The sequence below is a fragment of the Brachyistius frenatus genome, unplaced genomic scaffold (assembly GCF_029030835.1).
Source record: "Brachyistius frenatus isolate BFR_SWC_R1_liver_20210118 unplaced genomic scaffold, ASM2903083v1 Contig_469, whole genome shotgun sequence".
NCBI lineage: Eukaryota > Metazoa > Chordata > Actinopteri > Embiotocidae > Brachyistius > Brachyistius frenatus.
This window is the reverse complement of record NW_027211068.1, coordinates 114,800-129,421: the sequence shown is the minus strand read 5'-3', so window position 1 is coordinate 129,421 and position 14,622 is coordinate 114,800. Positions and strand designations below refer to the sequence as shown.

Sequence of the window (14,622 nt, the reverse complement as noted above, 5' to 3'; positions counted from 1 at the left end):
TGACTGTGTTTCTTGGTTTCTTGCTTGTATATTATATGTATATTATATATATAGATATATACTGTACCGTATGTATATATATATATATATATATATATATGTTGACTGTGTTTATTGGTTTGTTGTATATAATATATATAGATATTTAATGTACTGTATATATACTGTATGTACTGTGCATTTTATATTTTATATTTATATTTTTTATTTTATTGCTTTTCTATTATATTATTCTATTCTATTATTATTTTATTCTATTGTTTCTATTATTGCTCCTGTATGTATGCTGCTGTGGCGAAAAAATTTCCCCTCGGGGATTAATAAAGTATATACCTACCTACCTACCTACCTACCTAAAACCACAGACTGGATATAAAACTACAGACTGGATATAAAACTACAGACTGGATATAAAACAGACTGGATATAAAACACAGACTGGATATAAAACTACAGACTGGATATAAAACACAGACTGGATATAAAACTACAGACTGGATATAAAACTGGATATAAAACTACAGACTGGATATAAAACTACAGACTGGATATAAAACCACAGACTGGATATAAAACTACAGACTGGATATAAAACTACAGACTGGATATAAAACAGACTGGATATAAAACACAGACTGGATATAAAACCACAGACTGGATATAAAACTACAGACTGGATATAAAACCACAGACTGGATATAAAACAGACTGGATATAAAACTACAGACTGGATATAAAACCACAGACTGGATATAAAACACAGACTGGATATAAAACTACAGACTGGATATAAAACTACAGACTGGATATAAAACACAGACTGGATATAAAACACAGACTGGATATAAAACTACAGACTGGATATAAAACCACAGACTGGATATAAAACTACAGACTGGATTTAAAACTACAGACTGGATATAAAACTACAGACTGGATATAAAACTACAGACTGGATATAAAACTACAGACTGGATATAAAACTACAGACTGGATATAAAACTACAGACTGGATATAAAACACAGACTGGACTGGATATAAAACAGACTGGATATAAAACACAGACTGGATATAAAACTACAGACTGGATATAAAACACAGACTGGATATAAAACTACAGACTGGATATAAAACCACAGACTGGATATAAAACTACAGACTGGATATAAAACACAGACTGGATATAAAACTACAGACTGGATATAAAACAGACTGGATATAAAACACAGACTGGATATAAAACTACAGACTGGATATAAAACCACAGACTGGATATAAAACTACAGACTGGATATAAAACACAGACTGGATATAAAACCACAGACTGGATATAAAACTACAGACTGGATATAAAACTACAGACTGGATATAAAACAGACTGGATATAAAACACAGACTGGATATAAAACCACAGACTGGATATAAAACTACAGACTGGATATAAAACCACAGACTGGATATAAAACTACAGACTGGATATAAAACCACAGACTGGATATAAAACACAGACTGGATATAAAACCACAGACTGGATATAAAACTACAGATATATAAAAACTACAGACTGGATATAAAACCACAGACTGGATATAAAACAGACTGGATTTAAAACTACAGACTGGATATAAAACTACAGACTGGATATAAAACCACAGACTGGATATAAAACTACAGACTGGATATAAAACACAGACTGGATATAAAACTACAGACTGGATATAAAACAGACTGGATATAAAACACAGACTGGATATAAAACTACAGACTGGATATAAAACACAGACTGGATATAAAACTACAGACTGGATATAAAACCACAGACTGGATATAAAACTACAGACTGGATATAAAACACAGACTGGATATAAAACTACAGACTGGATATAAAACAGACTGGATATAAAACACAGACTGGATATAAAACTACAGAGTGGATATAAAACCACAGACTGGATATAAAACTACAGACTGGATATAAAACAGACCGGATATAAAACACAGACTGGATATAAAACTACAGACTGGATATAAAACCACAGACTGGATATAAAACACAGACTGGATATAAAACTACAGACTGGATATAAAACAGACTGGATATAAAACTACAGACTGGATATAAAACAGACTGGATATAAAACACAGACTGGATATAAAACTACAGACTGGATATAAAACCACAGACTGGATATAAAACTACAGACTGGATATAAAACAGACTGGATATAAAACACAGACTGGATATAAAACTACAGACTGGATATAAAACTACAGACTGGATATAAAACACAGACTGGATATAAAACTACAGACTGGATATAAAACCACAGACTGGATATAAAACTACAGACTGGATATAAAACCACAGACTGGATATAAAACTACAGACTGGATATAAAACTACAGACTGGATATAAAACACAGACTGGATATAAAACCACAGACTGGATATAAAACTACAGACTGGATATAAAACCACAGACTGGATATAAAACAGACTGGATATAAAACTACAGACTGGATATAAAACACAGACTGGATATAAAACCACAGACTGGATATAAAACTACAGACTGGATATAAAACACAGACTGGATATAAAACTACAGACTGGATATAAAACCACAGACTGGATATAAAACTACAGACTGGATATAAAACTACAGACTGGATATAAAACCACAGACTGGATATAAAACTACAGACTGGATATAAAACACAGACTGGATATAAAACTACAGACTGGATATAAAACTACAGACTGGATATAAAACTACAGACTGGATATAAAACACAGACTGGATATAAAACTACAGACTGGATATAAAACACAGACTGGATATAAAACTACAGACTGGATATAAAACCACAGACTGGATATAAAACTACAGACTGGATATAAAACTACAGACTGGATATAAAACTACAGACTGGATATAAAACTACAGACTGGATATAAAACCACAGACTGGATATAAAACTACAGACTGTTTCTAAAAGAGTTCGTAGCTTCAGGTCTGTAAAATGGTTCTGATCCAGAAGTGTCTTCAGCTGCAATACCACTGAGTGCCACTAGAGGTCGGCTCCAAAAAGCCTCCGGCTCCATAGACTCCCATTCAACTTCTGTCATCAAATCCAAAGTGAATAAAATGTGTCCATCAGTTATCTCGGTGTTGTTAGCTAAAGTCACTCCTTCTTCTTAGTTTTCTGGAGGTCCATCTGAAAATAATCCCTCATTCATTAGAAAAGAAGATTCAAGAAGACCTGTTTTTGGGGGCGTGTCTGTTTGATTGGCTCCTCCCTGCAGCTCGTCCAAATATGGTCACTTCCTGCTCCAAACCGCTCCGAACTAACAAGATGGTGACGGACAGAATCTGAACTGGAGGATTCATAATGTTCATAAACCAACGATGACATCACTGATGGATGATGACATCACCGCTGGTTGCCGGTTGGGACAGACACGTGATGTCACCTTAGACCTTTGTGAATAAAACGTCATCACAGTTTATCCTGTTTGATGACCGTTTGAAGTTTTATCAGGTTTGGTGTTTGAATTCTGGAGTTCTGGCCACAAACGGGTTTTGTAAGGTCACAGTGACCTTTGACCCCAGACACAAGCATTTGCTGCAGGTGCTGTATCTGATGTTTAGATGTGTTCATATCCTGCTTTATATCTGAAAACCGGAGTCCTTATCCTCTTGACTCTACATGTTAAACCTGTTCTGTGTTCACAACTAATATAAATATATTTAAAGCAGAAAATGAGTTTCAACCCATCTACTGCAGATCCAACTCCCAGCAAAGCGTCACTGAGGTCACTGAGACCTGATTTATTTCTGCAGAAACACATTTAAAGGACCATGACAACCCTTCAAATACAGATGTCCACCCCCCACTCCGTGACAACAGCTGAGAGGTGTCACGGTCTCTGCTGTCACGCGGACATGAACCTGTGTGGATGTGGTCCAGACACAAGCAGCTGCAGCACCTGTCCGGTTCCAGCAGAACCCCATCTGGGACCGCACCGAGACCGGAGTCCCGGCACCGACACCGGAGTCCCGGCACGGAGCAGGACTGCTGTAAACATGGGACCATGAACGAGGGGCCCCAGGATCAGATGTCAGACATCCCAGCAGGACCAGCAGCTGGTTCATCCCGCAGAGTAAACAAGCTCCACCGACCTTGGCTCGTCAGGATCCCCCAGCAGGCCCTCTTCCTCTCCGGGGCGTGCTTGAGGCGCGGGCCCGGCTCTGCACCTCTCTTCCGGGACACCTCCGGAGCTCCGGTCGATACCTCTGGCATGTTCCTGCGGCTCAGCCTCACGCGCTCTCCGTTGAAAGTGCACTGCACCGGCTGCAAGGAGCGCGAGGAAGCCGAGCGCGAGGGGGAGGAGTCAGTGCTGGGACTGCTCCGATTGGCTGAAGGCCTTTGTTGTTGTTGTGTTCGAACCACGTGACACTCTCACGTGCGCGTCCATGTGTGGAGCAGAGATATTTATAGACTGCCGGGAGTGAGGTGGGGAATGTCTTTAGGAGCTGAACCAGAGGGACAGGGAGACAGACAGGGAGACAGACAGAAACACAGGGAGACAGACAGGGAGACAGACAGGGAGACAGACAGAAACACAGGGAGACAGACAGGGAGACAGACAGAAACACAGGGAGACAGACAGACAGACAGACATATTCTCCCAACCAAACACAGCAGTGTAAGTGAAGCAGCAGCTGCTGAATAAACTGAAGCTCCTGAATGCAGCTTCTTAAATTAAGCCTCAGTGTGGCAGCTTCAGTCTCAGTTTCATGTTCCATAGAATAACAGAGAGATTAATTCATATAACCTCCTCAGTTTGAATGTTTTGGTGCATTCAGTGAAATGTGTAATACAGTTGTTTTAAATGCAATGAATTTAACCTGCTGTGAAACCTGAAAGAGACGTTGTCTGGATGGCAGCATATGTTGCTCCAAAACCTGAATATATCATTCAGCATTAATGCTTCCTTCCAGATGTTCAAGCTACCCATGTTATGTGCACTAATGCATCCCTGTACCATCACAGATGCTGGCTTTAGAACTGAGCTGGATGGTCCCTCTCCCTAACCTCTTTAAAGATCACCACCATCCAATCTTGGTTTCCAGCCTTGTCCCTTGTGTTCAGAGATTTCTCCAGATTCTCTGAATCTTTTAATGATATTATGAACCGTAGACGATGAAATCCACTAATTCTTTGTAGTTTTACGTTGAGGAACATTATTCTTAGATTGTTGAACTATTTTCCAACACAGTGTTTCAGAGTGGTGAACCTCTCCCCATCTTCACTGCTGAGACTCTGTCTCTCTGAAATCATCTTTTATACCCAATCATGTTACTGATCTGTTGCCATGGTAACCTCATTAGGTGTCAGATGTTCCACCAGGTGTTTTGTTTTATTTTAGCATTACACAACTTTTCCATCTTTTGTTGATCATGTCCCAACTTTTTGGAGACGTGTTGCTGCCATCAAATTCAAAATAAGCAGATATTTATCATAAAAGAATAAAATTTCTCAGTTTCAACATTTGATTTGTCTTTGTTCCATTATACATTTTACACAGCGTCCCAACTGTTTTGGAAACGGGGTTGTAAAAGTAGAAAAGTATCAACATCAAAATGTACTTATAGTCCAGTGGTCACATCTATTACATTATTGGATTAAACTCATTGATGCATTCATGTGTGCAACAGTTTAATGTTGCAGCAGGAGCTCATTCACACACTGAATAAGTTATTAGTTGATTTATATTTCATATTAATAATATAAATATGTAAAATATGGAGTAACTAAAGCTTTAAAATAAATGTAGTGGAGTACAAAGTGCAATATTTGCCTCTAAAGTAGAGAACGATGGGAGTAGAATAACAAGGAAATACTTAATGTACAAGTACACCAAAACTGTAACTACAACACTGAATGTACTTAATTACATTGCACCACTACTTCAAACATAATGGAGACATAAACAGCTGAATAACCTGTAAATTACTACTTCTAAATTCAGACAAACTGAAGTTATTGTTGTCTCAACACCTCAGAAAGCATCTCCTCTGGATGACAGTGTGTCGGCCTCCAGGAACATGGAGGTTATTTTACACCAGAGTATGTTCTCTCACTCACACGTATATAGTCTCTGGACGGCTTTCTTTCATCTGCAAAACATGAATAAAATCAGGAACATTGTGCCTCATAGTGATGCTGAAAAACGAGGAGTGAGTCTGCAGCAGAGTGAGAGACATGTGGGACACTCACTTCAACACATTTAAAGAAAACTCCTGAAAAAGGTTTTATAATTCTGTCTAATATGCCGTTAGTTCATCTATTAGAAACGTTGTTCTTATCTCCGATGGAATGTTTGCAATGTTTCAGAGGTCATGGCATCTTGTTTTAGATAAAAGACCTTTATTTATTTTGTAACTGCACACACACACTGTCGTGTTTAAATATTACACTCTTATGGAACTGCAGAGATTTTGTTTTGAGGAATAAATCTGTATTTTACAAAACCTGGAGAGACAAATGAATATAGTGTGGATGCACTTATTATCACGAATGTTTCTGCTCAAAATGTGACTAAAAACAATATGGCAACGTTATCAAAGCTTTCCCATCAGCTATAATTGAGATGTCTAAAATCTTAAATCAAACTTATGTCATGGCACAGCTTCCTAAACTTTGTGAATCCTCTCTCTAATATAACCACCGAAATCTGTGAAGCCTTAGTTGAGGATTTACATCCATTCTCGTCAACCAGTAGCTGTGCCCAGAGGTGTGATCACTCCTCCTCAGTGGAATATAGAATCAGAAGAGCTTCATAAGTACCAGGATGTAGTTTGACCTGTTGTAGGTCTACTAAATGACCCATTTGGAGAAGTCACTCTTCTCGTTTATGTATTTGGTTGTTTTTCCTTACTTGGGCCTGTCCCCGGGTTGTGACGTAGGCGGCATCCTCTGTTTCAAATTGTTCGGAAAAGTGGAGTTTTATTGGAATAATTTACAAATAAAGATATTGAAAAAAATTAACTACTTCCGCCGACTCATCGCTCCTTTTGAATTCACTTCCTGTTGTGTCAAGTGAGCGACAATGCACGCGCGGGTGTTCCTTACAAAAACCACAGCACGTGTTTTAGGTCGGTAGGTCGGTAGATCGGTCGGTAGGTCGGTCGGTAGGTCGGTGTGTCGGTAGATCGGTCGGTCGGTCGGTCGGTCGGTAGGTCGGTAGATCGGTAGATAGGTCGGTAGGTCGGTGTGTCGGTAGATCGGTCGGTAGATCGGTCGGTCGGTCGGTAGATCGGTCGATAGGTCGGTAGGTCGGTGTGTCGGTAGATCGGTCGGTAGATCGGTCGGTCGGTCGGTAGATCGGTAGATAGGTCGGTAGGTCGGTGTGTCGGTAGATCGGTCGGTAGATCGGTCGGTCGGTCGGTAGATCGGTCGATAGGTCGGTAGGTCGGTGTGTCGGTAGATCGGTCGGTAGATCGGTCGGTCGGTCGGTAGATCGGTCGATAGGTCGGTAGGTCGGTGTGTCGGTAGATCGGTCGGTAGGTCGGTAGTTCGGTGTGTCGGTAGTTCGGTGTGTCGGTAGATCGGTCGGTAGATCGGTAGATCGGTCGGTCGGTCGGTAGATCGGTAGATAGGTCGGTAGGTCGGTGTGTCGGTAGATCGGTCGGTAGGTGTTTAACCAGAGGAACAAAATAATTCAACCAAAGCTTCACTACACCCACAGGCTGTATATTCAGCAGTATATTCAGTATATATATATTCAGTTTATTTAGTATATATATTGAGTATATTCGGTATATGTATTAAATTTATTCAGTATATATATTGAGTTTATTCAAATATATATAAACAGAAGGCGAGGACGCTTTAAAACGAGTTTATTTTGAAAGTCAAGAACAGGAAGTACGTGTTGAAGCTGTGTACCTTGTTATTCCGGGTTCAACACAACATCCGCGGTCCGTCAGCGAGCCGTCTGTCTGAGATCCGGCGGTTCCGGTGGTTCCCGTGGCTGCAGCGGTACCGTGAGATCCGGTGGTTCCGGTGGTTCCCGTGGCTGCAGCGGTACCGTGAGATCCGGTGGTTCCCGTGGCTGCAGCGGTACCGTGAGATCCGGTGGTTCCGGTGGTTCCCGTGGCTGCAGCGGTACCGTGAAGATGAACACGGTTCTGTCCAGAGCGAACTCTCTGTTCGCCTTCAGCCTGAGCGTCATGGCGGCGCTCACCTTCGGCTGCTTCGTCACCACGGCGTTCAAAGACAGACGAGTTCCGGTGGACGTCCACGTCTCCAAAGTCATGCTGTGAGCATCACGTGTTTTCAACATGGTCACGTTCACATCGCGCGCGTGTGTGTGTGTGTGTGTGTGTGTGTGTGTGTGTGAGAGAGAGAGTGTGCGTGCGTGTGTGTGTGTGTGTTCAGTGCGCACAGACCCCCCCTCACCCTCCTCTTCCTCCTCTTCCTCCTCACCCTCCTCTTCCTCCTCACCCTCCTCTTCCTCCTCACCCTCCTCTTCCTCTACCTCTTCCTCCTCACCCTCCTCTTCCTCCTCACCCTCCTCTTCCTCTTCCTCCTCACCCTCTACCTCCTCTTCCTCCTCACCCTCCTCTTCCTCTACCTCCTCTTCCTCCTCACCCTCCTCTTCCTCCTCTTCCTCCTCACCCTCCTCTTCCTCCTCACCCTCCTCTACCTCCTCTTCCTCCTCTACCTCCTCTTCCTCCTCACCCTCCTCTTCCTCCTCACCCTCCTCTTCCTCCTCACCCTCCTCTTCCTCCTCACCCTCCTCTTCCTCTACCTCCTCTTCCTCCTCACCCTCCTCTTCCTCCTCACCCTCCTCTTCCTCCTCACCCTCCTCTTCCTCCTCTACCTCCTCACCCTCCTCTTCCTCCTCTACCTCCTCTTCCTCACCCTCCTCTTCCTCCTCTTCCTCCTCTTCCTCACCCTCCTCTTCCTCCTCACCCTCCTCTTCCTCCTCACCCTCCTCACCCTCCTCTTCCTCTACCTCTTCCTCCTCACCCTCCTCCTCACCCTCCTCCTCTCCCTCCTCTTCCTCTACCTCCTCTTCCTCCTCACCCTCCTCTTCCTCTACCTCCTCTTCCTCCTCACCCTCCTCACCCTCCTCTTCCTCTACCTCCTCTTCCTCCTCACCCTCCTCTTCCTCTACCTCCTCTTCCTCCTCACCCCCCTCACCCTCCTCTACCTCCTCACCCTCCTCTTCCTCCTCTTCCTCCTCACCCTCCTCTTCCTCCTCACCCTCCTCACCCTCCTCACCCTCCTCATCCCCCTCACCCTCCTCTACCTCCTCACCCTCCTCTTCCTCCTCTACCTCCTCTTCCTCACCCTCCTCTTCCTCCTCATCCTCCTCTTCCTCCTCTTCCTCCTCACCCTCCTCTTCCTCCTCACCCTCCTCTTCCTCCTCTACCTCCTCACCCTCCTCTTCCTCCTCTTCCTCCTCACCCTCCTCTTCCTCTACCTCTTCCTCCTCACCCTCCTCTTCCTCACCCTCCTCTTCCTCCTCACCCTCCTCCTCCTCTACCTCCTCTTCCTCCTCACCCTCCTCTTCCTCTACCTCCTCACCCTCCTCTTCCTCTACCTCCTCTTCCTCCTCACCCTCCTCTTCCTCTACCTCCTCTTCCTCCTCTTCCTCCTCACCCTCCTCTTCCTCCTCACCCTCATCTTCCTCCTCTTCCTCCTCACCCTCCTCTTCCTCCTCACCCTCCTCTTCCTCCTCATCCCCCTCACCCTCCTCTACCTCCTCACCCTCCTCTTCCTCCTCTACCTCTTCTTCCTCCCCCTCCTCTTCCTCCTCCCCCTCCTCTTCCTCCTCTTCCTCCTCACCCTCCTCTTCCTCCTCACCCTCCTCTTCCTCACCCTCCTCTTCCTCCTCACCCTCCTCTTCCTCTACCTCTTCCTCCTCACCCTCCTCTTCCTCACCCTCCTCTTCCTCCTCCTCCTCTACCTCCTCTTCCTCCTCACCCTCCTCTTCCTCTACCTCCTCTTCCTCCTCACCCTCCTCTTCCTCTACCTTCTCTTCCTCCTCACCCTCCTCACCCTCCTCTTCCTCCTCTTCCTCCTCATCCTCCTCTACCTCCTCTTCCTCCTCACCCTCCTCTTCCTCTACCTCCTCTTCCTCCTCACCCTCCTCTTCCTCTACCTCCTCTTCCTCCTCACCCTCCTCTTCCTCCTCACCCTCCTCACCCTCCTCTTCCTCCTCACCCTCCTCTTCCTCTACCTCCTCTTCCTCTACCTCCTCTTCCTCTACCTCCTCTTCCTCCTCACCCTCCTCTTCCTCTACCTCCTCTTCCTCCTCACCCTCCTCACCCTCCTCTTCCTCCTCACACTCCTCTTCCTCCTCACCCTCCTCTTCCTCTACCTCCTCTTCCTCCTCACCCTCCTCTTCCTCTACCTCCTCTTCCTCCTCACCCTCCTCTTCCTCCTCACCCTCCTCACCCTCCTCTTCCTCCTCACCCTCCTCTTCCTCTACCTCCTCTTCCTCCTCACCCTCCTCTTCCTCTACCTCCTCTTCCTCCTCACCCTCCTCACCCTCCTCTTCCTCCTCACCCTCCTCTTCCTCTACCTCCTCTTCCTCCTCACACTCCTCTTCCTCCTCACCCTCCTCTTCCTCTACCTCCTCTTCCTCCTCACCCTCCTCTTCCTCTACCTCCTCTTCCTCCTCTTCCTCCTCACCCTCCTCTTCCTCCTCACCCTCCTCACCCTCCTCTTCCTCCTCACCCTCCTCTTCCTCACCCTCCTCTTCCTCTACCTCCTCTTCCTCCTCACCCTCCTCTTCCTCCTCACCCTCCTCACCCTCCTCTTCCTCCTCACCCTCCTCTTCCTCTACCTCCTCTTCCTCCTCACCCTCCTCTTCCTCTACCTCCTCTTCCTCCTCACCCTCCTCACCCTCCTCTTCCTCCTCACCCTCCTCTTCCTCTACCTCCTCTTCCTCCTCACACTCCTCTTCCTCCTCACCCTCCTCTTCCTCTACCTCCTCTTCCTCCTCACCCTCCTCTTCCTCTACCTCCTCTTCCTCCTCTTCCTCCTCACCCTCCTCTTCCTCCTCTTCCTCCTCACCCTCCTCTTCCTCCTCACCCTCCTCTTCCTCCCGTCTCTCTCTAACAGGAAGAACGTCGATGACTTCACAGGACCCCGAGAGCGCAGTGATCTGGGTTTCCTGACCTTTGACCTCTCAGCTGATATCCTTTACAGTGAAGACTGAAATGTTCCAAGATGTCCTTTGACTGTGGAGCCCGGTGTGAACAGACCTGCAGGGGGCGCTGCGGCGGCCAGCGAGCCCTTTGGATGTTGTTGTATCTCAAATTATTGTCCCCAATAGTTTTCCCCGAGTCCGTTGATAGAAGCAGTCTTTAGGCAGTTACCGGTTTTAGTTGATTTTTATTAAGCGTAGTTTACAAGATATCCTGCGTAGCATACAAGACATCTTGGAGAGCCCAACATCAACCTGAGGTCTCTTTGTTGGAGTCTGACAATACAGATCAAGCACACACTCTTATACAGTCCTGGGCATGTTTACTTAGAGCTAATGTATAACCTCTCGTACTGAGCCTGTTCTACTTACTTCCTCCTTTCACTTACTTATTTACTAGTCTCATGTCTTGGTGATTACTAGTTCAATGGTTTTCTATACCATTTATAGAGTTGTTATCCTATAGTTGGACTCTTGAACTCTCTCTTCCCTGTTTCACAACAGGTACACCCAACAGTCAGTCACGCTCCGTATTTCGTAATTCCTGCATAATCAATGTGTTATACAATGATTACAGCCAACATATATTACAATCAATGTGTTCTACCATGATTACAGCCAACATATATTACAATCAATGTGTTCTACCATGATTACAGCCAACATATATTACAAGCAATGTGTTCTACCATGATTACAGCCAACATATATTACAAGCAATGTGTTCTACCATGATTACAGCCAACATATATTACAAGCAATGTGTTCTACCATGATTACAGCCAACATATATTACAATCAATGTGTTCTACCATGATTACAGCCAACATATATTACAATCAATGTGTTATACAATGATTACAGCCAACATATATTACAATCAATGTGTTCTACCATGATTACAGCCAACATATATTACAAGCAATGTGTTCTACCATGATTACAGCCAACATATATTACAATCAATGTGTTCTACCATGATTACAGCCAACATATATTACAATCAATGTGTTCTACCATGATTACAGCCAACATATATTACAATCAATGTGTTCTACCATGATTACAGCCAACATATATTACAAGCAATGTGTTCTACAATGATTACAGTCAGTACATATTTTAAACGTACATCATATGAGCCCACATGTGCTTTAATCAGATCTATATTCCACAATGTTCACCGTTTTCAGTATTTTAGCTTCAAGTAAGAATGAATAATGTTGGCGGTGATTATGAGACAGAAGGGGTGTGTTGCCACGGGGACAAGATGAAGGACTGTCCGCTGTCACAGCTGACAGGCGAGATCTCTGTTGTCACATCGGCCGGCAGCTCATTCATGAATTTAGAGGCAGAGCCAGATTTGAGGGGGGGTCCATTTGAATATCGTCGGCATACAGGTGATAAGAAATGTTATGTTTTTATAAAATGGACCCAAGGGGGGCCCCGACACCGAGCCCTGACGGGGGGGCCCGACACCGAGCCCTGACAGGGGGCCCCGACACCTGACGGGGGGGCCCGACACCGAGCCCTGACGGGGGGGCCCGACACCGAGCCCTGACGGGGGGCCCGACACCTGACGGGGGGGCCCGACACCGAGCCCTGACGGGGGGGCCCGACACCGAGCCCTGACGGGGGGCCCCGACACCTGACGGGGGGGCCCGACACCGAGCCCTGACGGGGGGGCCCGACACCGAGCCCTGACAGGGGGGCCCCGACACCTGACGGGGGGGCCCGACACCGAGCCCTGACGGGGGGGCCCGACACCGAGCCCTGACAGGGGGGGCCCGACACCGAGCCCTGACGGGGGGGCCCTGTGAGGAGCAGTTCCTCGGATGTCGACGGACGCCTGAAGGCGGGAGATTAAAATTGAAATGTTTCACGATATCAAACTGTGACGAGACGCTTCGTTCTCCTGGTTTTCTTTAACTTCTCCCACATTTGCAGCCCATTTTTGACTGGAACGTGAAACAGCTGTTTCTATACCTGTCAGCTGAGTACACCACCAGGAGCAACGTGAGTCTCACACACACACACACACACACACACACACACACACACACACACACACACACACACACACACACACACACACACACACACACACACACACACACACACACACACACACACACACACACACACACACACACACACACACACACACACACACACACACACACAGACACACACATAGACACACACACACACACACACACACACACACACACACACACACACAGACACACACACACACACACACACACACACACACACACAGACACACACACACACACACACACACAGACACACACACACACAGACACACACACACAGACACACACACACACACACACGTCTGTAGAAGACCCATGATTGAACTTGTTGCTGGTCCGTGGTCACTTTATTAGGTACACCTACATCTCAGTAGTTCTGACCCGTTCTGAATGATAAAGTCGTTTTTCCTTTATACTGAGATGTGTTTGTGGTGAACAGTAGAGACTCCGGTCGGCACCGAGCGGTCCAGTTCAACACACTGCAGCCTCACTGATGAACACACACGTGATGATGTCATACATTCACCAGCAAACACTTTAATATTGGAACTCATGTTACTTTATGTTTGACTGTCAATATTCATCCAGATGTGTTAACAACAGTTAATCTGTGTCTGTGTTATCTGTGTGTGTGTGTGTGTGTGTGTGTGTGTGTGTGTGTGTGTGTGTGTCAGTCTCTGAACCAGGTGGTTCTGTGGGATAAGATTGTTCTCCGAGGTGAAAACACCAAACTGAACCTGAGAGACATGAAGTCCAAATACTTCTTCTTTGATGATGGGAATGGACTCAGGTGAGAATGACATGTAACCATGACAACCGACTGCCGAACCGACCCCACCGTGAGGGGGAGGCCTCGGCTCACATTTTCACTTTCCCTGTCTGTCTGTCTCCAGGGCCAATAAGAACATCACTCTGTCACTGTCCTGGAACGTCGTTCCCAACGCTGGAATCCTGCCCCTGGTGGCAGGAAGTGGTCACGTCAGCCTCCCGTTCCCCGAGACATACGAGACCACCAGGAGCTACTAGACACACACACACACACACACACACACACACACACACACACACACACACACACGTGTTTGTAATAAAATGTGACAACATGTGTGTCTCTGAGGGTTTTTGTATAAAGGGTCAGTTCACCACACTCAGTCATGCAGGCGCTATCATTTAGTGAGTGAGAGAGAGAGTGTGAGTTAGTGAGAGTGTGTGTGAGTGAGTTAGAGAGTGTGTGTGAGTGAGAGAGTGAGTTAGTGTGTGTGTGAGAGAGAGTGTGTGAGTGAGTGAGAGTGAGTGTGTGTGTGTGAGTGTGAGTGTGTGTGTGTGAGTTAGAG

General features: G+C 45.8%; 1 protein-coding gene across 1 annotated transcript; it reads left to right on the top strand.

The window, feature by feature from the left end:
- Positions 1-7,951: 7,951 nt before the first annotated feature.
- Positions 7,952-14,391, top strand: spcs3 (signal peptidase complex subunit 3). The gene is made up of 5 exons (XM_069687511.1): positions 7,952-8,330; positions 11,147-11,222; positions 13,173-13,247; positions 13,963-14,078; positions 14,182-14,391. The coding sequence occupies exons 1-5, from the start codon at positions 8,188-8,190 to the stop codon at positions 14,312-14,314; spliced, it is 543 nt and encodes a 180-aa protein (XP_069543612.1). The 5' UTR covers positions 7,952-8,187; the 3' UTR covers positions 14,315-14,391.
- The last annotated feature ends 231 nt before the right edge of the window (positions 14,392-14,622 follow it).

Coding starts and splice junctions, on each gene's coding strand:
- spcs3 (XM_069687511.1), top strand. CDS start 8,188: ATGAACACGGTTCTGTCCAGAGCGAACTCTCTGTTCGCCTTCAGCCTG. Junction 11,223..13,172: donor CCTTTGACCTCTCAGCTGAT/ATCCTTTACAGT, acceptor CTTCTCCCACAT/TTGCAGCCCATTTTTGACTG. Junction 14,079..14,181: donor GATGATGGGAATGGACTCAG/GTGAGAATGACA, acceptor GTCTGTCTCCAG/GGCCAATAAGAACATCACTC.